The 23,275-nt window shown below is 43.7% G+C and overlaps 1 protein-coding gene across 3 annotated transcripts in view; it reads right to left on the bottom strand.

The window, feature by feature from the left end:
• Window positions 1-23,275, bottom strand: part of LOC144687257 (peroxisomal succinyl-coenzyme A thioesterase-like) — a 70,821-nt gene that overhangs the window by 27,690 nt on the left and 19,856 nt on the right. For all 3 annotated transcript variants that reach the window (XM_078553105.1, XM_078553104.1, XM_078553106.1), the window contains 3 exons: window positions 21,172-21,378; window positions 17,611-17,710; window positions 11,932-12,122 (listed from right to left, as the gene is read on the bottom strand). In XM_078553105.1, the coding sequence (XP_078409231.1) occupies window positions 11,932-12,122; window positions 17,611-17,710; window positions 21,172-21,373 (493 nt within the window). In that variant the 5' untranslated portion in view covers window positions 21,374-21,378. The remainder of the gene's footprint in view (window positions 1-11,931; window positions 12,123-17,610; window positions 17,711-21,171; window positions 21,379-23,275) is intronic.

Here is a 23,275-nt window from a genome sequence, read left to right as displayed (position 1 = left end):
ATGGAGTTCAGCCCGCGCAGCAGTGCAGGAGCGATGTCCTGAACCAATGTCTCCATGGCTGCCGCCATCCTACCAGTATTGACCTCGATGCGTAGGCATGCAGGCGCTATCGCCTCTGAACGAAGGCAGAGGGACTCCTCCAACATGCCTTGCAATCTGAGGATGCAATGGACATCCTTTCTTAATGTTGCCAAGCCTGCCTTTGCAGCACCAGCAACAGAGGTACGACCAAGTCCAGAGGCTCCTCATCTGACTTGGACTCGGAGGACTTCTGGAAGCCAGAAATCTGCTAAGTGCCGGAAACCTGGGGAGTCCCTGTCGCCGCCTGCTGTAGATAAGACAATGCGGGCAGGCGATGGCGGAATGGTATAATAATAGAGTAATTCAGCTGGCCAGTGACAATCTGGACCATTCCTGTGCTGATGGTGAGGCCGACAGTGCTGGGCTAGTAATCCAGAGACCCAGGATAATGCTCTGGGGTTCCAGGTTCGAATCCCGCCACAAAAGGCGGTGGAACTTGAATTCAATAAAAATCTGGAATTAAAAGCCTAACGATGACCATAGATCCATTTTTGTTGTAAAAGCCCATCTGGTTCACTAATGTCCTTTAGGGAAGGTAATCTGCCATCCTTACCTTGTCTGGCTTACATGTGACTCCAGATCCACAGCAATGTGGTTGACTCTTAAATGTCCTCTGAACAGGAGAAATTAGGAATGGGTAATAAACGCTGGCTTAGCAAGTGACGCCCACAAATAATAGAAAATAACGTGCTCACCAGATTGTAACCCCAAGGCTACTCTAGAGCTAGGTCACACCAAGCTGTGTCTCTCTGCACTGGTGGAAGGTGTGGGTGAGTGTAGTGATAGGTTTTCAATTAAGGTGTCATCAGACTCTGCTTCAGGCTTGAGTCAAGGATCTGGGTCGTGGACCCCCCAGCTGCTTACCAGATGTGTCTGCAAAAGCAATGAGAGATAATTAGTGCATGGCAGAGGACTGCGGAACAGGGGAACTGACTCACAACATGGTTGTCTGATGGATGTTGCACTACTGGATCATCACTTGGTTGAGCACTGTCGACCTCACCATGAGCACAGGAATGGTCCAGATTGTCGCTGGCCAGCTGAATTACTCTATTTTCAAAGTCTGTGAGGACTTTGGTGTCACACATTCCTCCACCAGTTTGCGATCTCTCCCTTTTAATGTGTGCCAGCTTGTCCTGCATGAATATGGATGGTGTATAAGTAGGACACCTGCTAGGCTAGATGATAAGGATGCCTGGCATGTGTGTGGTAATTGGTGCCATGGGTGGGATGAGAACACGATCTGCAGGACAGATGAGGGTGTGTGTGAGAGAGTGAATGGTGATGTCCCTTGAACTGGCAGTGAAAGAGATTCCTATGGGTATGTGATGAGCTTCTGAGTGTGAGTTGAGAATGATGAGAAGAGTGACTTACTCTGGCAGAACGGAGGAGGTCATTTATCCTCTTTCGGCACTGGATAGCTGTCCTCTTTTGCAGGGCGTTGGTGCTGACCGCCGCTGCCACTGCCTCCCATGCTGCATTTGTCACCTTGCTTGCTGATCTTTTCCCAGAGCAAGGGTAGATGACTTCACGGTGGGCCTCCACAGCATCCAGTAGGTGCCCGAGGGAGGCATCGCTAAATTTGGGGGCAGCATGTTTCCTCCCTTTGGCAGCCATGACTTTCCAGCAGCTTCCGATGCCTTAGAGAGAGCTATCTCTGTGTAGGGGCACCCTTTAAATATGGTGTCCGGATTACTGAAGGCCTGAGGTGATGGTAGGGCAGGCGAATCAGAGGCCGCCCCACCAGCAACCAGGCATGTTTTCCAGGAATGCATAATTAATGAGGCGGGACGTGCCGGGAATGGGACAATACAGCACAAAAAGCCGCCATTACGGCCAGGAGGTAAAACTTCCATTTTCCTGCAAATCTGGGATGATTCCACCCTATGATTCAATGCAAGCTCTTATTTTAAGCTACCGCTTCCTGGTAAGTTCCTTTAGAAAAATAATTGCAGTACAATTCTTAGTGGAATCAAGCTCTATGAAAAGAGCCCACAACTTAGTAAGAATTGATTAGGCTGAAAATTCATCCAATGCAAGTTAGATCATAAAATATTAGAAATGGAAATAACACATTGATAGAAGAGGAATGACCTTCTAAAGTTTGGAATAACGCACAACTGTGAGTGCATTACTCTGCAAATGGGTTTGCTGTGTGCGATCTGAGAGTTCACGATATTGACAGTTGAAAATAAAAAGTGTTTTATTTCATTGCATCTCTTATATAGATAAAACAAGACATAATTCAGAACTTCCTGTTCAATCAAATTCCCAAATTACCTGACAATCCTAAATTTAAATGTTTCATCACTGTAGGTTCAACTGACCGCTTACCACAGAAATTTATGATAAATATCTAGATTCAGAACTTAAAATGAGATTACTTAAACAGGGAGAAAATTTGAGAAGTGTACTTGTTTAAAATACTACCCTATTTAATACCGTGATGAAATAATCTCACTATGTTATACTGATTATATCTCTGGCAGTGTAATGGGTGAATCACAGTGCAGAAGAGGCCCTTCGGCCCATCGGGTCTGCGCCGACATGTGAGAAACACTTGATCTACCTACCTAATCCTATTTACCAGCACTTGGCCCATAGCCTTGAATGTTACGATGTGCCAAGTGCTCATCCAGGTACTTTTTAAAGGATGTGAGGCAACCCGCCTCCACCACCCTCCCAGGCAATGCATTCCAGACCGTCACCACTCTCTGGGTAAAAAGGTTTTTCCTCACATCCCCCCTAAACCTTCTGCCCCTCACCTTGAACTTATGCCCCCTTGTGACTGACCCTTCAACTAAGGGGAACAGCTGCTCCCTATCCATCCTGTCCATGCCCCTCATAATCTTGTAGACCTCGATCAGGTCGCCCCTCAGTCTTCTCTGATCCAACGAAAACAACCCAAGTCTATCCAACCTCTCTTCATAACTTAAATGTTTCATCCCAGGCAACATCCTGGTGATTGCACCCCCTCCAGTGCAATCACATCCTTCCTATAATGTGGCGACCAGAACTACACACAGTACTCCAGCTGTGGCATCACTAAGGTTCTATACAACTCCAACATGACCTCCCTACTTTTGTAATCTATGCCTCAATTGATAAAGGCAATTGTCCCAAATGCCTTTTTCACCACCCCACTAATGTGCCCCTCTGCCTTCAGAGGTCTTTGGACACACACACCAATGTCCCTTTGTTCCTCAGAACTTCCTAGTGTCATGCCGTTCATTGGATACTTCCTTGTCAAATTACTCCTTCCGAAGTGTATCACCTCACACTTTTCAGGGTTAAATTCCATCTGCCACTTATCTCCCCATTTGACCAACCCATCTATATCTTCCTGTAGCCCAAGACACTCAACCTCACTGTTAACCACCCGGCCAATCTTTGTATCATCCGCAAACTTACTAATCCTAACCCCCACACAGTCATCTATGTCGTTTATATAAATGATGAATAATAGAGGACCCAGCACAGATCCCTGTGGCATACCACTGGACACTGGCTTCCAGTCACTAAAGCATCCTTCTGTCATCACCCTCTGTCTCCTACAACTAAGCCAATTTTGAGTCCACCTTATCAAATTACCCTGTATCCCATGTGCATTTGCCTTCTTTATAAGTCTCCCATGTGGGACCTTGTCAAAGGCTTTGCTAAAATCCATATAAACTACATCAACTGTACTACCCTCATCTACACACCTGGTCACCTCCTCAAAAAATTCAATCAAATTTGTTAGGCATGACCTCCTTTTGACAAAGCCATGCTGACTATCCCTGATCAAACCTTGCCTCTCCAAGTGGAGATAGATACTCTCTTTCAGAAATTTCTCCAATAGTTTCCCTACCACTGACGTAAGACTCACTGGCCTGGAATTCCCTGGCTTATCTCTATAACCCATCTTAAATAGTGGAACCACATTAGCTGTTCTCCAGTCCTCCGGCACCTCCCCCATGGCCAGAGAGGTATTAAAAATTTGGGTCAGAGCCCCTGCGATCTCTCCCCTTGCCTCCCTCAGCAGTCTGGGACACAAATCATCCGGACCTGGAGATTTGTTCACTTTTAAGCCTGCCAACACCTCCAATACCTTGTCACTCCCTATATCAATTTGCTTAAGAACCTCGCAGTCTCTCTCCCAGAGTTCGATACCTTCATCCTCATTCTCTTGGGTGAAGACGGATGTGAAGTATTCATTCAAAACTTTAACGATGTCCTCTGGCTCCACCCATAGATTGCCCCCTTGGTCCCTTATGGGCCCTACTCTTTCTCTGGTTATCCTCTTCCCATTGATATACTTATAGAACATCTTGGGATGTTCCCTACTTTTACCAGCCAGAGCTTTCTCATATCCCCTCTTTGCTCTCCCAATTGCTTTCTTAAGCTCCACCCTGCACTGTCTGTACTCTACTAATGCCTCTGCTGATTTGCTTCCCTTGTACCTGCTAAAAGCCTCTCTTTTCCTTCACATCGTAACCTGAATATCTCTGGTCATCCTTGGTTCTCTGGGGTTGTTACTCCTTCCTATCACCCTAGAGGGAACATGTTGAGCCTGTACCCTCCCCATTTCCTTTTTGAACACACCCCACCCCCCGTTCCTCTGTAAATTGCCCCAGAAGTAACTGTTCCCAGTCAACCTTGGCCAGACCCTGCCTTATTTTACTAAAATCCACTCTCCCCCAATCCAAAACGTTTTTTTGCAACTTGTCGATTTCTTTGTCCATAACAAACTTAAACTGTACCATGTTGTGGTCGCTATCACTAAAATGCTCACCCACCACCACCTCAGCCACCTGTCTGGCTTCATTCCCCAGAATTAGGTCCAGCAATGCACCGTCCCTTGTTAGGCCCTCTACATATTGACCTAAAAAGTTCTCCTGTACACATTTCAAGAAATCCACCATCCAAGCCCTTAACACTATGTCTATCCCCTATTGTTATTGTTTTTATACACCTCCACAAATTGTGCACATATTTGCTCAATTTCCTGCTGACTATCTGGGGGTCTATAATAAACACTCAATAATGTGGTTGCCCCTTTTTTATTCCTAAGCTCTACCCACAAAGCTTCATTCAATGCCCCCTCCAAGATATCATCTCTCCTTACTGCAGTAACTGACTCCTTAACTAATATTGCAACGCCTCCTCCTCTTTTACCCCCTCCCCTCTCTCGCCTGAAGATTCTATATCCTGGAATTTTGAGCTGCCAATCCTGCCCTTCTCTCAACCACATCTCAGTGATTGCTACTAAATCACAATTCCACGTGTCAACCCTCACCCTTAGCTCATCCGTTTTACCTGTAATACTCCTGGCATTAAAGTAGAGGCCATCCAGCCTTGCCTTACTTCCTTGAAGCTTATTGCAGCTGTACTCCCTCTGACTTGATTGCTTTGCTGTATTATGATGTGTCCCCTCCCCCTGCCGAATTAGTTTAAACTCCTCCAAACAGCACTAGCAAACCCGCCCGCAAGGATGTTAGTCCCGCTCTGGTTCAGGTGTAGACCGTCCCGCTTGTACAGGTCCCACCTTCCCCAGAAATGGTCCCAGTGTTCCAGGAATCTAAAACCCTACCTCCTGCACCAACTCTTAAGCCACGTATTCATCTGCGCTATTCTCCTATTTCTGAGCTCGCTAGCACGTGGCACTGGGAGTAATCCAGAGATTACAACCCGAGAGGTCTTGCTTTTTAGTCTACTTCCTAACTCCCTGAATTCTTGATGCAAGACCTCATCCCTCTTTCTACCTATGTCATTGGTACCAACATGTACCATGGCCTCTGCCTTATCACCCTCCCCCTTCAGGATGCCCTGCAGCCGTTCAGTGACATCCAGGACCCTGGCACCAGGGAGGCAACATACCACCCTGGAGTCACATTGACGGCCACAGTAGCACCTATCTGTTCCCCTGACTATAGAATCCCCTATTACTATTGCTCTTTCTCCCTTCCTCCCCTCCTGTACAGACAGGCTGCTTGTGATGCCAGAAGCTTGGCTCTGTCCGCACTCCCTGGAGGAACCAGTGCCCTCATCAGCCTCCAAAACGGAATACCGATTTGCAAGCGGGACCCCAGGGGACTCCTGAACTACCTGCCTGTTTCTCTTGGACTGCCTGGTGGTCACCCATTCCCTTCCTTCCTCAAGCCCCTTCATCTGTGGTGTGACCGCCTCTCTAAACGTGCTATCCACGATGCTCTCAGACTTGCGGATGCTCCACAGTGTCCCCAGCCTCTGTTCCAGCTCTGAAACCCGAGCTTCCAGGAGCTGCAGCTGGACACACTTCCTGGTCCCGGGCACTGGAAATGCCCCCGGCTTCCCACATGGAGCACGAGGAGCACACCACGGCTTTGAGCACTCCTGCCATTACTTATCCCTTTAAATTAAACCTTTTAAAATCAATTACTCTAGGGCCCTTCTTTCCTGATCCTCTTTACTGTAGAATATACAAACTGTAAACCACAAAAAGACCTTAAACTATAAGCAATTAAAGCAGTAAATATCTTACCCACTACTTACCAGTGATTCCTTTCCCTTGTAGCCTCTCCTGCTGCAGCACGCTCTGAAGATTTAAGAAGTTGGATAGCAAGGAAAAATACAAAGAGCACCTCGTCCCCTATGCAGTGAATTCCCGCTTTCCACCAAATTCCGAATACCCACTCTGGCTGTGCCCCACTCAGGATGTGCTCTCTCTCCTGTTCGTGTGCAATCACTACATCTTGATTTCCAGTATGCCCTTAAATGGTGCAATAAGAATCATGTCCATTTCAATTGTTCCAAGGCACAATTTCAGGATGCCCTTCCAAGTTTAACACAGCATTACTATGATTCTTGATTTCCCTTTCAAGCCCAAGTGCATCCAGGTTTTCAGCATTGTTCTGCAAATACCTGTTGTCCATCTCCCTTGTATTCATACACATACAACCTCCTCTTTCTCTTTAATTGATACTATAGTCCCTGGTAGTCTGAAGTTTCCTCATTTGTTCTAAGTTCCAAATAGACCGACCTACACATTCTTTCTCTTCCCTACAATCCCACTGGGTTGAAATGAACACTCATCACAAAGCCCCCTACTTTTAACTCATCGTTTCCCCACAACTCAAAGCTGTGGCAGTCCTCCCTGCACCTCCCCTGCCACCAAATCTTTTTTTTCCTTTGATAATCCTACCAATGTTTTAAAACCTAAACTTGGCACATCTAATCATTTCATTTTCACTTACTTTCCATTTTACTCTTTTTAACCTCGATGGTGTCTTGCATTTTGGGCTTTAACGCTTAGCTTAGTTGCTCAATCATTTTATTTCGTTGATTTAAATATTCCAATTATCTTAACCCCAAAGGGATCTGCTTGGCTGCTCCTTTAAGGTCACTGACAAGGATCACCCACATATCTCAAAGTGGAAAAGTAGAAAATAGCCAGGGAAACTTTGGACCATTGACAGCCACCTGACCCTGGGAAATCACAAAAGGATGTGCAGATTTTCCAGTTGATAGCATGTTTTCCTGGAATTGCATGGCTACAGGGGGGTACTCAGGCTCGTACAAAGTCACACCTTCAGCAGTTTCCCATATTGACATTATCAGAGAAGCTTATAAAGGTATGCACGCTGCTAACAAAAAAATGTGATTTCTACAAAAATTTGGCAAGCAAAATTCTGGAGATTCAAAATACACCTAAATCTCCTTTAATTGTCAAAAAAAACCCTTATAATTTAGTACAATATCAGAATGCAGGTCCCAGTGGTGAAAAAAGCATTCGCACTGACTGTATCTTTGAATATTTATCAGATGAAAACATCTTCAGCAAAGCAGTAATCTTTCGCAAGAGTGTTAATAACACTGCAAAAGTGTAAAACACAAGATGGTCAGTGTCCGAACTGCACCACAGAGTGTTAGAAAATGTAAGGAGTTCTATCTTTAACCTCCCAAGTCAGAAGGTTCAATTGCAAGCCCCACTCCAAGGCAGAAGCAAATTATCTAGTCAAAAGTGTAAAGGTTCTGTTGTACAACTAGATGCTGCCATTTGGATGAGACATTAAACTAAGCTCCTATCTGCCTATTAGCATTTTTTGAATGAATGTTAAAGATCCCATGCACTTTCTGAACAAAAATAGTTCTGGTGTCCTAGCTGATAGTCTGGCCATTCATGCATTAGCTGAATGTGGATCTTGCCATGTGAAACCAGCTGCTGTATTCCCTAGATAACAGTGAATATAATTCATTGTATTCAAACATTGTGGGACAATGACAACAACATAAGTTTATGTAACACCTTTAACATAATAAAACATCTCAAGGCCCTACACAGAGGCAGAATAAAGCAATATTTGACTCCGAACCACACAAAGCAATGTTAAGATACTTGGTCAAAAGGATAGTCAAAGTGGTAAGTTCTAAGGAGCCTCTTAAGCAGGAAAGAGCTGGAGGAGTTTAGGGAGGGAATTCCAGAGCTTAGGACCTAGACAGCTTAAGGCAATGGCAGGGCCATTAAGATTTAGTGGAGCATGGACACCTCTGAGAGTTGTGGGGTTGGATTACGGGGACAGGGAGGGGTGAGGCCACGGAGGGATTTGAAAGCAAGGATGAGAATTTTAATATTAAGGCAATGCATAACTGGGAGCCAACATAGGTCAATGAGTACAGGGGTGATGAGCGAAATGCACTTGGTGCAACAAAGGATACGGATAGCAGAGTTTTGGATGAACTCAGGTTTATGGAGGGTGCAAGATGGGAGGCCAGTCAGAAGTGTATTGGAAGAGTCAAGTCTAGTTGTAACAAGGGCATAGTGAGGGTTTCAGAGAGGAGGTGAGACAGGGGTCTCAGAAGTTGTGTTTTCATGGGGGTGGAAATAGACAGTCTTAGTGATCGTGCGAAGAGGTAGTCAGAAGCTCATAAAGGAGTCAAATATGACACAAAGGAGGTCAGTTTCATTCGGCCTCAGATGGTTGCCAGTGAGGATGATGGAGTCAATAGCTAGGGAATGGAGTTTGTAGCAAGTACAGAAGACAATGATTTTGGTCTTCCCAACATTTAATTGAGACAATGAATGCTATGTATTGTTATTTTTTCCTCACTTGTTCCACAACTTCCCTTGCCCTAGCCCTGAACATCTTTCTCTAGTTTCTCTCCTATCTCCCTTCATTCTCCCTCCAAGCTTACCTTGTCCATGAGACCCTTCAGTTCCCTTGATCCTATTCATGTGAACTTCTGACCACCCAACTTCCCCTCCTGTCCACATGTAGCTGATATTGTAAATGCTTCTCCCTCTTCAGTTGTTATCCCTCTCCTTTATATATGCTGTCATCACACCGCTCCTCAAAAAACCAACACTTGACCCTACTGTCCTTGCAAACCACAACCTCACCTCCAACTTCCCTTTCCTCTCCAAAGTCCTTGAAGGTGCTGTAGCCTCCCAAATCCATTCTCATCTTTCCTGGAGCCCCATGTTTGAGCCTCTCCAATCAGGTTTCTGCCTTTGTCACAATATCAAAACAGCTCTTATCAAAGTCATAAACGGCATCCTATGTAACTGTAATCTCCTTGACCTTCTCAACCTGGCTGCAACCCTTGAAACAGTTAACCACACCACCACATCCAACGCCTCTCCACTATCGTCTGGCTGAGCGGTACTGCTCTCATCTGATTCCATTCTTATTTATCTAATCAAAGTTATCTGCAATGGCTTCTCTTCCTGCTCCCGCACCATTACCTTTATTTCTTCCAAGGATCTATCCTTGGCCTCTTTTATTTCTCATCCAGATACTGTCCCTTAGCAACATCATCCAAAAGCACAGCATTAGTTTTCACACGTACACCGATGACACCACCACAACTTCTCTCGACTCCTCCACTGATGCTAAATTATCAAACTGTTAGTCCCAAATCTAGAATTGGATGAGCAGAAATGTTCCCCATTAAATATTGGGAAGACTGAAGCAATTGTTTACGGTTTCTGTTCCAGACTCCACTCCCTAGCTACAAGTTCCATCCCTCTCCCTGGTAACTATCTGTGCTTAGACCAATCTGTTCATGGTGTCAGAGTTCATCTTCTGCCCTCCTTTCTGTTCTATCACTAAGACTGCTATCACTGACAGGATTTGTGTTTTACTAATGTCCACGATCAAAGTGTTTGTATTTGAGTTGAGTGTGTTTTCTCACCCTCAGAGTGGGTAAATAATTCCAGCAGCAAGCTTTTTTGAGAGTTTTAAAAATAAGGAATGTTATTTATTATCCCACACTTCCCCTAGAGGTTTAAAAATGTGATGTCTCTCACACACACTACCACTCACACAAATATTAGGTATAGATGAAGAAAAAAATAACTGCAACTTGGGTTTACTTCAGTCTCTTTCGTAACAGGACTGTAGTTTCTTAGATGAGTTGATACTTTGGCTGGAATGAAGGTCTTGAAAAATAGAGTATTCTCAGTAAGCTGCGGAGCTTCTGGTAGTTGAATTGTCAGGAGGTTGGTTGTCAGGTGAACTTTTAGTCAGAATAGGTTGGAGAGCGTCCTTCTCCCACTTTGAAGGTATTGTTGCTTATTACCTTGGTTGCTTCGTTGACTGCAGTGGTCCGATGGCTTTCTGCTGTTCTCTCTCTGTAGAACTGATTCTTTCAGTTTTAAAAGCAGGCAATAAGATGGCTGACTCCCCATGTGACCTGTTACAACTCTGAATTCCTTTTCTAAGTAAGGTTGCGTGTTAGGTCAATAAACATCCTGTGTTGTGGCTTTTCACACTGAGACAGCCAAGGCCTTTGTGTTTGGATGAGGGTCCATCACGATACAATGAAAGGTCAATCGGATCTATTTCACGTTCGTCTAACATCCATTGAGTTTTGATATCCCTAGTGAAACATGTAGGTGAGTTGTCTGTAAACCCCATTGTCTGAAGATACTGGTCCATCCTTTAAACAATGAGATGTGCGAATCTCACAAGTGGCTCTGAGATTCCTTCACTCAGGTCTATATTTAATCAGGTATTGACTGCAGACTGTACAATCTATAGTTCAAATGCCAAAAGTCACATGGTATCCTGCAGCCATCTTAACAGTTTTTCTGTTCGCTTTTCAAAATATAGCTTCAAAATTTGTAATATCTTCATGCCTGTACTGGACTTGACACTGCCTATTTTCACCTCCTTAACATTGTATGCCATCGTCACCTCAAGACTTGACTCTTCCAACACACTCCTGGCTAGTCTCCCACATTCTACCCCCCTGTAAACTTGATATTTTCCAAAACTCTGCTGGCTCCCCCAAGCCCCGTCCCCTATCATCCCTGTGCTCGCTGATCTACATTGGCTTCTGATCATGCAACGTCTTGATTTTAAAAGTTTCATTGTTGCTTGAAAACGTCTCCATGGCCTCGTCCCTCCCTATCTTGGTAATCTTCTCCAGCCCACAACTCCTCTAATTCAGGCCTCTTTAACATCCTTGATTTTAATCACTTCGCCACTGGTGGCCACTCCTTCAGTTGCCTAGGCCCCAAGCTCTGCAATTACCTCGCTACACCTTTCTACCTTATTTTCCTCCATTAAGACACTCCTTACAATCTACCCCTTTGACAAAGCTTTTGATCATCTAACCTAGTATTTCCTTCTGTGGCTTGGTGTCATACTTGGTTTTATAATGTTTCTGTGAAGCGCCTGAGGATGCTTTATGATGTTGAAGGCATGATATAAATATAAGCTGTTGTTAGCAGGAATCAGGTAGAGAAAAGCAAAGTTTTATCAATTAGCGACCAGATATGGAAAGTCACTGGGGCTCGAATGAGAAAAAGTCATCATGTCGTGCTGGATATAAAAGAAGCAAAGAAAATAATGAAACATTATCATTTTACAACACAGCTCCCATTACCTGGTGGAAAGAACATTGTTCCAATGGTATGACCCTCTTTGAGTTGTACCCTGGTAATGCCTGGTGCCATGTAAAAACGCTCTAATACAACTGACGCCAGAACCGCCTCTTTGTCAAAATTACTGGAAATCCATCCATCATAAACAGAAATGGTTACCAAAAGTGGAACTGTCACATCCTTCTTCCTCAGCCTAAAAGGTAAATTGACATATTCAATGATTATAACTTACAGCTAAAAGTTAAAATAGAATTAAAAATGTGATGGCATATGTTTTTCTGTTCACTACAATCAGGTTGTTTGCCTGTCTCCAGGTGATCTGTTGACTCTGGGGTTATTTCTATAACTCGGATAGGTCTCAGCCGCATGCCATGCAGTTACAGAATGGCTGTGGTTGACCTCAGAGTATAGCAGCTGCACTGACGCCAGTATAAAACTGTAAAATAATTTTTCTTTTCAGTTTGACACTAAAGCTTATGTAATCCATTACTCAGTGTTGTGCATTATAATGTTGATATGAGCTATTAAACTGTTAAATTTCACAGCAGGTAATTGTACAAGGCAGTAGGTATGATTGGATTCACTAAGTTCAATTAGTACATTTCTTCATGTAATAGTACAAAACTAATACACACATTACCCCACTTCAGTGGGTCATCTTGTTTGAATTAAAAGTAAATTTCTAACTTCTATCCCTGGTATCTCTTCTTCCTCACAACCTTTTGCTGCTTGATTGCTTGTTCCAAAAGCTTAACTGCTTGTCAGTACCTGTAACCCTGTTTTATTTCTGGCTGTTTACAAACAAGATTGCCAATGGACCTGTTGCTTTTCTGATCCCATCATACTTTTCCTGTGTTGAAGGGCATTTGGATATTCTGGCAAAGTTGTAACCAGTCGTCAATGGTGCACCACTGAGCAGTCTGGTGGACTTTACTTCGAGCAGCTCTCAGTGTATTCAGAGTCTCTTTGCTCAGATCTTTCTTGCAATTAATGAGAGCAGATCCCTTGGCTTCAATGACAAGGTTCCATCACAGCGACATTAGCCTCAAACCAGTCAGCGTCTTTCTGTTCTTGTTTCACATATGTTGAGAGTATTGTAAATGGTGTTCAGCAAAGAAAACACACCACTGTAAACAAAGGTCAGGAAGTTATCACTGACTGCAATAAACAGTTGGGATAGATGGGTGGAAAACCACCTTGAGTTGTGCTCCAGGGAGAACACAGTAACCAAGGAAGCTCTAGAGAGTCTGCCTGTCAGTGAATAGCTAGATATCAAACCCACAGTGGAGCAGCTCAGCAAAACTATTGACTCATTTGCCATGGGTAAAGCGGCAGATGCTAATGCTATAACACCAGAACTTATTAAGCACAGGAAACTTGAACTCCTGAATCTGCAAGAACTTCTCTGTCTCTGCTGGAGGCAGGGGACAGTGCCCCAGGATATGCGTGATGCAAATATTGTGAGCCTGTACAAGAACGAGTGCAGCTGCAACATTTGCAATAACTATCAAGGCATCTCCCTGCTGAGCATAGTGGGAAACATATTTGCCAGTGCTGTCCTTGTCAGACTGCAGATCTTGGCTGAACGCTTCTGTCCCGAATCCCAAGGTGGTTGCAGAGCTGGGGAAGGTCCACAATTGACCTGATCTTCTCAACCCAAAAGCTGCAAGAGAAATGCCGTGAACAAAGCAGACCCCTAAATATTGCCTTGATCAATCTCACTAAGGCATTTAACCATGTGAGCAGAGGCAGTCTATTTAAGCTGCTGGATAAAATTGGCTCCTCTCCAAAGCTACTCAGTGTGATCTCCTCTTTCCATGACAACGTGATGGGTTAGGTCAGCCATGAAGGGTCAACACTGGAATACTTTGAGGTCTGCAGTGGGGTTAAACAGCATTGTGTTCTGGCACTGACATTCTTTGGCATATTCTTCACTTCGCTGTTGTCGTATGTCTTCAAGTCATCTACAGAGTGTGTCTACTTACACACCAGAACTGATGTAAAGTTGTTCTGACCAGCCTGAGATCCAAAGCAAAAGTGCGCCAAGTCCATGTCAGAGAATTGCTCTGCGTTGACGATGCCACACTAACATTCCATGCTGAAGAATACCTTCAGCAGCAAATGGGCAGACTCCCTTATGCCTGTAAAGAGTTTGGTTTGACCATCAGCAGCAGGAAGATGAATGTCATGGTCCAGGACATTGTCAATGCTGATAGATGGAAGCCTGTAGATGTACTGTACTTGGATTTCCAGAAGGCATTTGATAAGGTGCCACATCAATGGTTATAGCAGAAAATAAAAGCTCATGGTGTAGGGGGTAATATATAAGCATGGATAGAAGATTGGCTGTCCAGCAGAAAAGAGAGTATGCATGAATGGGTCTCTTTCTGATTGGCAGGATGTAATGGGTAGAGTCCCGCAGGGGTCTGTGCAGGGGCCTCAACTTTTTACAATTTATATCAATGACTTAGATGAGGGGAGTGAAAGCATGGTAGCTAAATGTGCAGATGACATAAAGATAGTTAAGAAAGTGTGTTAAGAGGACATAAGGAGGTTGCAGAAGGATATAGATAGGGTGAGTGTGTGGGAAAAAATCTGGCAGATGGAGTATAATGTAAGAAAATGTGAAGTTGTTCACTTTGTTAGGAAGAGTAAAAAAGCAGAGTGTTACTTAAACAGGGAACGGCTGCAGAATTCCGAGCTGCAGAGCGATCTAGGTGTTCTAGTGCACGAGTCACAAAAAGTTTGTATGCAGGCACGGCAAGTAATTAAGAAGGCTAATGGAATGTTTTCCTTTATTACAAGAGGAATTGAACATAAAAGTAAGGATGTTAAGCTTCAATTATACAGGGCATTGGTGAGACCACATCTCAAAAATTGTGTGCAGTTTTGGTCTCCTTATTTAAGGAAGGGTGTAAATGTGTTGGAGGCAGGTCAGAGGAGGTTTATTAGATTGATGCCTGGAATGAGCGGGTTGTCTTATGAGGAAAGATTAGACAAACTGTGCTTGTTTCCACTGGAGTTTAGAAGAGTGAGGGGTGACTTTATTGAAGTATATAAGAACCTGAATGGTATTGACAAGGTGGCATGAAAAGGATGCTTCCTCTGGTGAGTGAGTCCAGAACTAGGGGGCACTGTTTTAAAATTAGGGGTTGCCCTTTTAGGACAGAGGTGAGGAGAAATTTTTTCTCTCAGAGGGTTGTGCAACTTTGGAACTCTCTGCCTCCAAAGGTAGCGGAGGTGGGGGTCATTGAATATTTTTAAGGCAGAGGTAGGCAGATTCTTGTTAGGCAAGGGGATCAAAGGTAATTGGGGATAGATGGGAATATGGAATTCAAAATACAAACAAATCAACCATGATCTTATTGAATGGCAGAGCAGGCACAAGGGGCCGAATGGCCTACTTCTGCTCCTAATTCATATGTTAGCATGCATGTTCATATGTGATGCTGGAGGTTGTTGATAGCTTCACATATCTAGGCTCTACAATCACCAGCAATCTGTCGCTTTATGCTGAAATCAATGGACACATTGCAAAAGTTGCAACTGTTACGTCTAAGCTGAGCAAGAGTGTGTGGAACAACAGCAACCTGACTGAGAACACCAAACTACTAATCTTCCAAGCCTGTGTCCTCAGTGCACTCCTCTACAGTAGTGAGACCTGGAAAACATATGCTCGGAGGAGAAAAGGCTGAATCCTTTCCACCTTCATTGTCTCAGAGGTATCCTTGGCATCTCTTGGCAGGACAAGGTCACCAACTCAGAGGTCCTCAAGTGTGCTAATTCCATCAGCATACACTCATTGCTAAGTCAACTACGTCTGCGCTGATTCGGCCATGTTCATCGGATGGATGGTCATATACCCAAAGACCTTCTGTACGGTCTGGATCAGGACCTGCTCGGTGTTCAAGCCTCCACTACAAGGACACCCACAAGCGAGATATGAAGATGGCGGACATTGACACTGACAACTGGGAAATGGCCGCCAACAGTCATGACCTCTGGAGGCTGATTGTTTGGAGGGGCATTGGAAGAGGCGAGCAGAAACAGAAAGCTCATCTGGACAAGGAGAGGAGACAGGAGAATCAAAGACCAGTGAATCCTGCACCTTCTCAGCCCACTGTCTTCCTCTACAGCAAATGTGACAGAGACTGCCACACCAGGCGGAGTTGACCACCACAGCACAAGCCATGAACTCATGAGACAGAAGACTGCCATGAAGGTCATAAGGTAGATGAAAACCTTCTGGCATAATGAATGCAAGATAAATTTTGATCACTGAGACACGTTAACAAATTGCTTATTACTTGCAACCTGGGGGAACAACAAAGATAGCTTTACAGCAATTTAATTTCCTACTGTCTCAGACTCTCTTTTTGTCTTGCAGGAATATATAATAAAAATAATAAGTTTAAAGTTCCTCCACTCATCACCAATCCTTTATTGGAAAAAAGGTCCAAAAATTGCAAGCCATCACAATACAGAACTTTTATTTCTAGTACCAGAATTTAAATTCAACCCAGGCTGATGGAATGAAAATCTCCTATCTGTTGACTGTCTTAAATGAAGAGAGTTTGAGATAACTCAATCATGTTAAGTGGGCATAGGTTCATTACACAGATGTATGGCAAGCTCACTTCAGAAAACCACAGAATGAGTGCTGTGGGAAATCAGAAAATGTCATACTGGTATACAAGGTGGGTATTACAGGGTTGGGATTGAAGTACAATATTCAGGCTCAATAGAGTAAGCTTCAAACTGGAAACTATTTCTTAGCAAACATTGTAATCACAAAATTCACAAAAAAATAGGATTTATATTCGTTGTAATCATAAGGAGATTACCAGTGGTAAATGAAAATGAAATAAGAACAGAAGAACCAGGAGCAGGAGTAGGCAATTCAGCCCCTTGAACCTGCTCCGCCATTCAATACGATCATGGCTGATCTAATTTCGGCCTCAAGTCCAATTTCCCGCCCTCTCCCCATAACCTTTCAATCCGTTACTAATTAAAAATCTGCCCATCTCCTCCTTAAATTTATTCAGCGTCCCGGCATCCACTGCACTCTGAGGTAGTGAATTCCACAGATTCACGGCCCTTTGAGAAAAGTAATTCCTCCTCATCTCTGATTTAAATCTACCACCCCTTAGCCTAAAACTATGGCCTCTCGTTCTAGAATGTCCCACAAGGGGAAACATCCATTCCACGTCTACTTTGTCTATCCCCTTTAGCATTTTATATGCCTCAATTAGATCTCCTCTCATCCTTCTAAACTCTAGCGAGTATAGGCCTAAACTGCTCAATCTCTCCTCAAATGGGGACAAGTAGGAGTAAGCAGGAAGGGAACTTTTTTTTAAAAAATTCATTCACGAGATGTGGGCTTCGCTGGCTGGGCCAGCATTTATTGCCCATCCCTAGTTGCTCTTGGGAAGGTGGTGGTGAGCTGCCTTCTTGAACCACTGCAGTCTATGTGGTGTAGATATACCCACAGTGCAGTTAGGAAGAGGGTTCCAAGATTTTGACCCTTCCAATTCTTCCAATTTATAGAAATGATCACAAGTTTATTTGCTTCCAAAAAATAAAAAAACACATATAAAAAAACAAATATAAATATAAGCAGTCCCCCATTTTTAAACAGATCCATATGGTTTAATGTCCATAACATTTTTTTTAAAGTGTACCGTATTCCAGGACGACCACCAGGTGCAAGTTTCATGCTCCATATTAAGCCCATTGGTTCCTGGCCCATGTAAGTGCCTCCAAATGATCTGTCTCTGGTGACTAAACAATACCATTAAAGGACGTTTACTATAGGCTTCTGCTTGCAACACTTCTAACTAGATGAAAAGCTGGATACTAAATACTGTTCATGTGAAAAATATTTTTTTTATAAATCACTTTTCTAGATGTAGGATACATACTAAATATTACAAATATTTAAAGGTTATATAATTAATAGAGGCACCTTTCCCTTCTTGAATAAAACAGTGCAGAGAGAGAGCCCATAAAGTAACGTGGAGTTCAAAGAGAGCCCATAAAGTTCAAGGGGAGGGAGAGAGAAAGGCCATAAAGCAGCATGGAGTTGAGAGAGAGAGAGAGAGACCATAAAGCAACATGGAGTTCAGAGAGAGAGAGAGCGGGGGGTTGGGGGGAGGGGGGGGAGCCAATAAAGCAGCACGGCGTTCGGAGGGAGAACCCATAAAACAGTGCAGACTTCAAAGTTGAGAGAGAGAGAGCCCATCAGGCAGCAAGCGCTTAGCTTGAAGAAACTGAGTGAAAAAAACAACTCTGGCATCACAGGAAACTAGTATGTTGATTGGCCGTTAAGTGCTTGATGTAAGGGACAGCGTGTTAGTAGCTAGTTTAGGGCACCAGAGTTAAGCTATAAATAAAAAGAACTACAATTTTAAACTAAATGAAATAAAATAATTAAAATAAATAATAAAACACAAACCTGTGTTATTAAGGAACGCTTAACTTTTAGCTGTAGGTGGTACTAGCATTTCATAAGCACAATAAATTATAGTATACATAGGAATTATTCTAAGTTAATTAAGAAAGTAATTAATTAAATTAACTAAATAATGTAAGTAACAATGGCAGGACAGGTGTTGTGTTGAGCTGTGGAATGTGGGAGCTTCTGGGCACTAAGGTAATCCAGGACAAACAGATTTGCAGAAAATGTAAGCAACTAGAGGAATTTCCTCAATGCTGGTGCTAGTGCCCCATGAACAGGAACCCACTTCTCCCACGCCAGTCTTTGAACCATACATTCATCACTAATCTCATTTGCCCTATGTCAATTTGCCCGTGGCTCAGATAATAATTCAAAGATTAAAAGGCTTTGAGGTTCTGTTTCTTAATTTGGTGCCAAGCTCTTCTTACTGACTATACTGTCCCTTACTACCACTACATTCCTTTGTGCTCCCCTGCTTGGATGGCTTCCTGTACCATGGTTCCATGGCCAGTCTGCACATCCACCCTGCAGACTTTGCTTCGTCCACTCAGGTTGCAAGCACCTCAAACCTGTTTGACAATTGCAAAGTCTGAGGCTCCTCCACTACTCTTTGCTTGGTGCCTTTATCAGAATAATTGATCTGGAAGCTGAACTGCAGGCACTGCGCAAAATTGGGGGTGGGGGAAGAGTACCTGGATACTTTGTTCCAGAAGACGGTCACTCCTTTTAGAATAGGGTCGTCTGTTTTCGTCAGCTGTGAGGGACAGGAGAATGTGGCCGTGAGTGAGGCAGGTAAAGGGACCAAGCAAAGAGTAGTGGAGGAGCCTCAGACTTTGCAATTGTCAAACAGGTTTGAGTTGCTTGCAACTTGAGTGGACGAAGCAAAGCCTACAGGATGGATGTGCTGACTGGCCATGAAACAGGAAGCCATCCAAGCAAGGGAGCACAAAGGAATGTACTGATAGTAAGGGACAGTATAGTCAATAAAAGGAGCTTGGCACCAAATTAAGAAACAGAACCTCAGAGCCAATAATCTCTGAATTATTATCTGAGCCATAACTGACATAGGGCAAATGAGATTAGAGACGAATGCGTGGTTCAAAGACTGGAGTGGGAGGAGTGGGTTCCTGTTCATGGGGCACTAGCACCAGTATTGGGGAAAATGGCTGAACCAATGGGACGGTCTACATCTGAACCGTGCAAGCTGCATAACCACAGAAGTAAAGGGGGTTTTAAACTAAATAGTGGGGGCAGGGGATCAAATTTGGGAAGATGTGGTATTTCAAAGAGTAGACGCAAGGGAGAAAGGTATTAATATGGGACATGATGAACAGACCATGACAGGAAGGGACAGATCTAAAAGTTAATCAGCAGATAAGGCTAGAGGTTAAAAAATAATTAATGGACAAGATTTAAGGCTCTGTATCTGAATGCACATAGCGTTTGAAACAAGGCAGATGAACTGATAGTGTAAAAACAGGATAAATAAGTATGATCTTACAGCTATTACAGAGAAATGGCAGGATAGCATAGATTGGGACCTGAATATTGAAGGATATGTGACATTTAGGAAGGACAGGAAGCAAAGAAAAGGTAGAGGGATGGCTCTATTATTTAAAGATGATATTAGAACAATAGAGAGGGATGACCCAAGTTCAGGAAACCAGGATATAGAAGCAGTTTGGGTAGAGATGAGGAATGATAAATGCAAGAAGTCACTTCTGGGAATGATGTACAGGCCCCCTAAAAGTAACCTCACAGAAGGATTGGATATCAAAGAAGGAATAATGGGAGCTCGTCAGAAAGGTACAATGATTGTCATGGGGAATTTTATTCTATATATAGTCTGGAAAAATCAGATGGGCAAAGGTAGCCTAGATGAGGAACTCATAGAGTGTTTTCTAATTCTTAGAACAACACATTCTGTAGCTGGGCGGATGATGTAAGGGGGTGCGACAGCAAATGGGTAGGGTGGTAGGTGGGTAGGGCGGTGAGGTCAGGTCAGGGGTCTGGTGGAGTAGGGGGGGCCACTGGGGGTGTGTGTGCAGTCAGGTTGTGAGATCAGATCAGGTCTGGGGTGGGGGGGGGGGGGGGGGGGGGGGTGGAGACTGGGTGGTAAGGTCACGTCAAGGCAAGTTGGAGGGAGGGTGAGGGGGAGTCGGGTGATGGGGGGTGGAGAGTCAGGAGTTTGGGAAGACAGCCGGGGGGAGTCGGGTGTCAGTGTGGGTGATTGGGGGAATCAGTTGTATAGTTCCCCAAGAGTTAGACTAGGATTTTTCTGTCTAACATTTCCTGGGCAACTATTCAGGTAAGTAATTTGGAACCATCCAAAGTCTCCAACTCTAAATCAGAGTTGGAGTCTTTTTGGGAGGGTCCCAGGGAGCAGATTTGCCCATCAGAAATTCAAACTTCCCGTGCCATTCCCACAGAGTCAGTACGTTGGGACTTCTGAGGAGTCCCTTAGCACATCTTGGGACGTACACCCGATCTCCAACAATCCATAAAATGGGCATTCTTAGCCATTATGTAGGAAAAGCCTACACAGAGTCTGCCAACGAGAATTAACTAATAGGAGGACAGGCGTGTGATGTATACTTTTCTAAAACATAGGGCATATATCAAATATTACAAATTTTTAACACTGAGTTGGCAGTAGCTGTGAGGAGGGGTGGTGTCTGAGATGGCCCCCAACTCACCTGTCCTTGAAGATTAAAGTTTTCCCCAATGTTTCAAAGACATGGAATTACTTTGTAAAAGTAGCACAATGTAACTTAATTGCACAAACCTCGAACAATTCCTTCTGAATCACTGACATAGTAGGCATATGCCTCCCACCAATCAGCATCCTCAGACAGTAGCCTTGATTGTAATGTGACTCGTTGGTTAGGCACTAAATGTACAACATCAAGCTTGACTGGCTCATCGATAAGTCCCCTTGTTGGCTCCACTTTGATCATGGGTGCCACACTATAACTGTTTCTTCTCATAGTACCTAGATTTAAAAAAAAATGTCCATAGGCTATTGATGGAATGGAAACAAATTTAAGTTATACATCTCCTGACGTATAGGATGGATTTTGAAAGCAGCTAAATAAAATTTATTAGAACAAGTCAACTCCCACAAACAGAACCTGATCTTGTAGAACATGGTCTTGCGATGACGCAATCAGCAACAATTTAGGTTTATTTAGTACACTTAATGTAATAAAAACATCCCAATTTGGAAGAGCATTATCAAACAAAATTAGGCACCAAGTCACATAAGGAGATATTAGCTCAGGTGACCAAAAACATGATGAAAGATATAGCTTTTAAGAGCATTTTAAAGGAGATGAGAGATGAAGAAAGGCAGAGAGGTTTAGGGAGGGAATTCCAGATACTAGGGCCCAGACAGCTAAAGGCATGGCCACCAATGATGGAGTAATTAAAAACAAGGATGCAGAAAAGGCAGAATCGAAGTGGGGGGCAGAGGGTTGCTGGGAATTACAGAGCTAGTGGGGGATAAGCTACAAATGGATTTGGAAACAAGGATAAGAATTCTAAAAATCAAGGTTTTGCCAGACCTGGAACCAATGTAGGCCAACAAGCAATGAGATAATGGATGAATTGAAAATGGTGAGTGTTAGGATAAGGTCAGCAGAATTCTGGGTGAGTTCAGGTTTAAGAAGGGTGGAAGATGGGATGGTGGATAGGAGAGCAACGGAATAATTAAGTTTAGATAAAGGCATGGATAAGTGTTTCAGCAGCAGATGACTAAGGCAGGAGTCAAATGGGTGATGTTTCAGGTGCGGAAGGAGCGGATGTAGTAGAAAACACATCTTAATTTCAAATGGTCCAGTTCAGCCTCAGACAGCAAAGCAAGAGTTGAGTGGAGTCAGTGGCTAGGGGACAGAGTCTGTGCCTTTGGTCTTCCCAAAATTTAGTTGGAGGATATTTCCACTCATCCAGGAATGAATGTGCATCCCATGAATGAATTTGGAGCAGCAGCCTGACAAATCAAATACAGTGGAGGGGCTGAGGCTAGTGGCAGTGAAGATGACCAAGATGTTCTGTATACATGTGATGTTTTCAAATGATGTTGCAGATTGGCAGTATGTGTTTAAGAAATAGGAGGGAGCTGAGGGTAGATCCTTGGGGAAACGCCAGAAGTTAATGGTGCAGGGTCAGGAAGAGAAGCAATTGCAAGTGATGCTTGGGCAATGACTGGATAAGTAAGAACAGAACCAGGCAAGGCTAGTCCCACCTGGCTGGACGATGTCAGAGAGGCATGGTGGTGTTGGGGGTGGCAGGGGGGGTGATGGTGTGGTCAACCGTGTCAAAGGTTGCAAACAGACTGAGAAGGATAAGTCCAATCTGAAACTAGGTCTTAAATCTAAACATAGGAAACTACGAAAGTATGGCTACAATAGATTGGGGAACTTCATTAAAAGGTATGACAGTGGATATATAATGGCTAATAGTTAAGGAGCGAATGAAGGCATTGCAACAATTATACATTCCCTTCTGACGCAAAAACACAACAGGTAAAGCAGCCCAACCATGGCTAACAAAAGAAATTAAGGATAGTATTAGATACAAAAAGGGGTCACATAAAGTTGCTAGAAAAAGCAGAAAGCCGGAAGATTGGGAGTGGGTTAGAATTGAGCAAAGGGGGACAAAGAGATTGATCAAGAGGGGAAAAATAGGGTATGAGAGTAAACTTGCAAGGAACATAAAAGCAGACTGTAAAAACTTCTTTAAGTATGTAAAAAGAAAAAGATAACTGAAGACAAATGCAGGTCCCTTACAGTCCACAACAGGAGAATTTATAATGGAGAACAAGGAAATGGCAGGGCAATTAAACAACTACTTCAGTTCTGTCTTCACTGAAGAAAACACAAATAACTTCC

The sequence above is a fragment of the Cetorhinus maximus genome, chromosome 12, assembly GCF_964194155.1.
Source record: "Cetorhinus maximus chromosome 12, sCetMax3.hap1.1, whole genome shotgun sequence".
NCBI classification, from domain to species: domain Eukaryota; kingdom Metazoa; phylum Chordata; class Chondrichthyes; order Lamniformes; family Cetorhinidae; genus Cetorhinus; species Cetorhinus maximus.
This window is presented reverse-complemented; position numbering and strand designations above follow the sequence as displayed.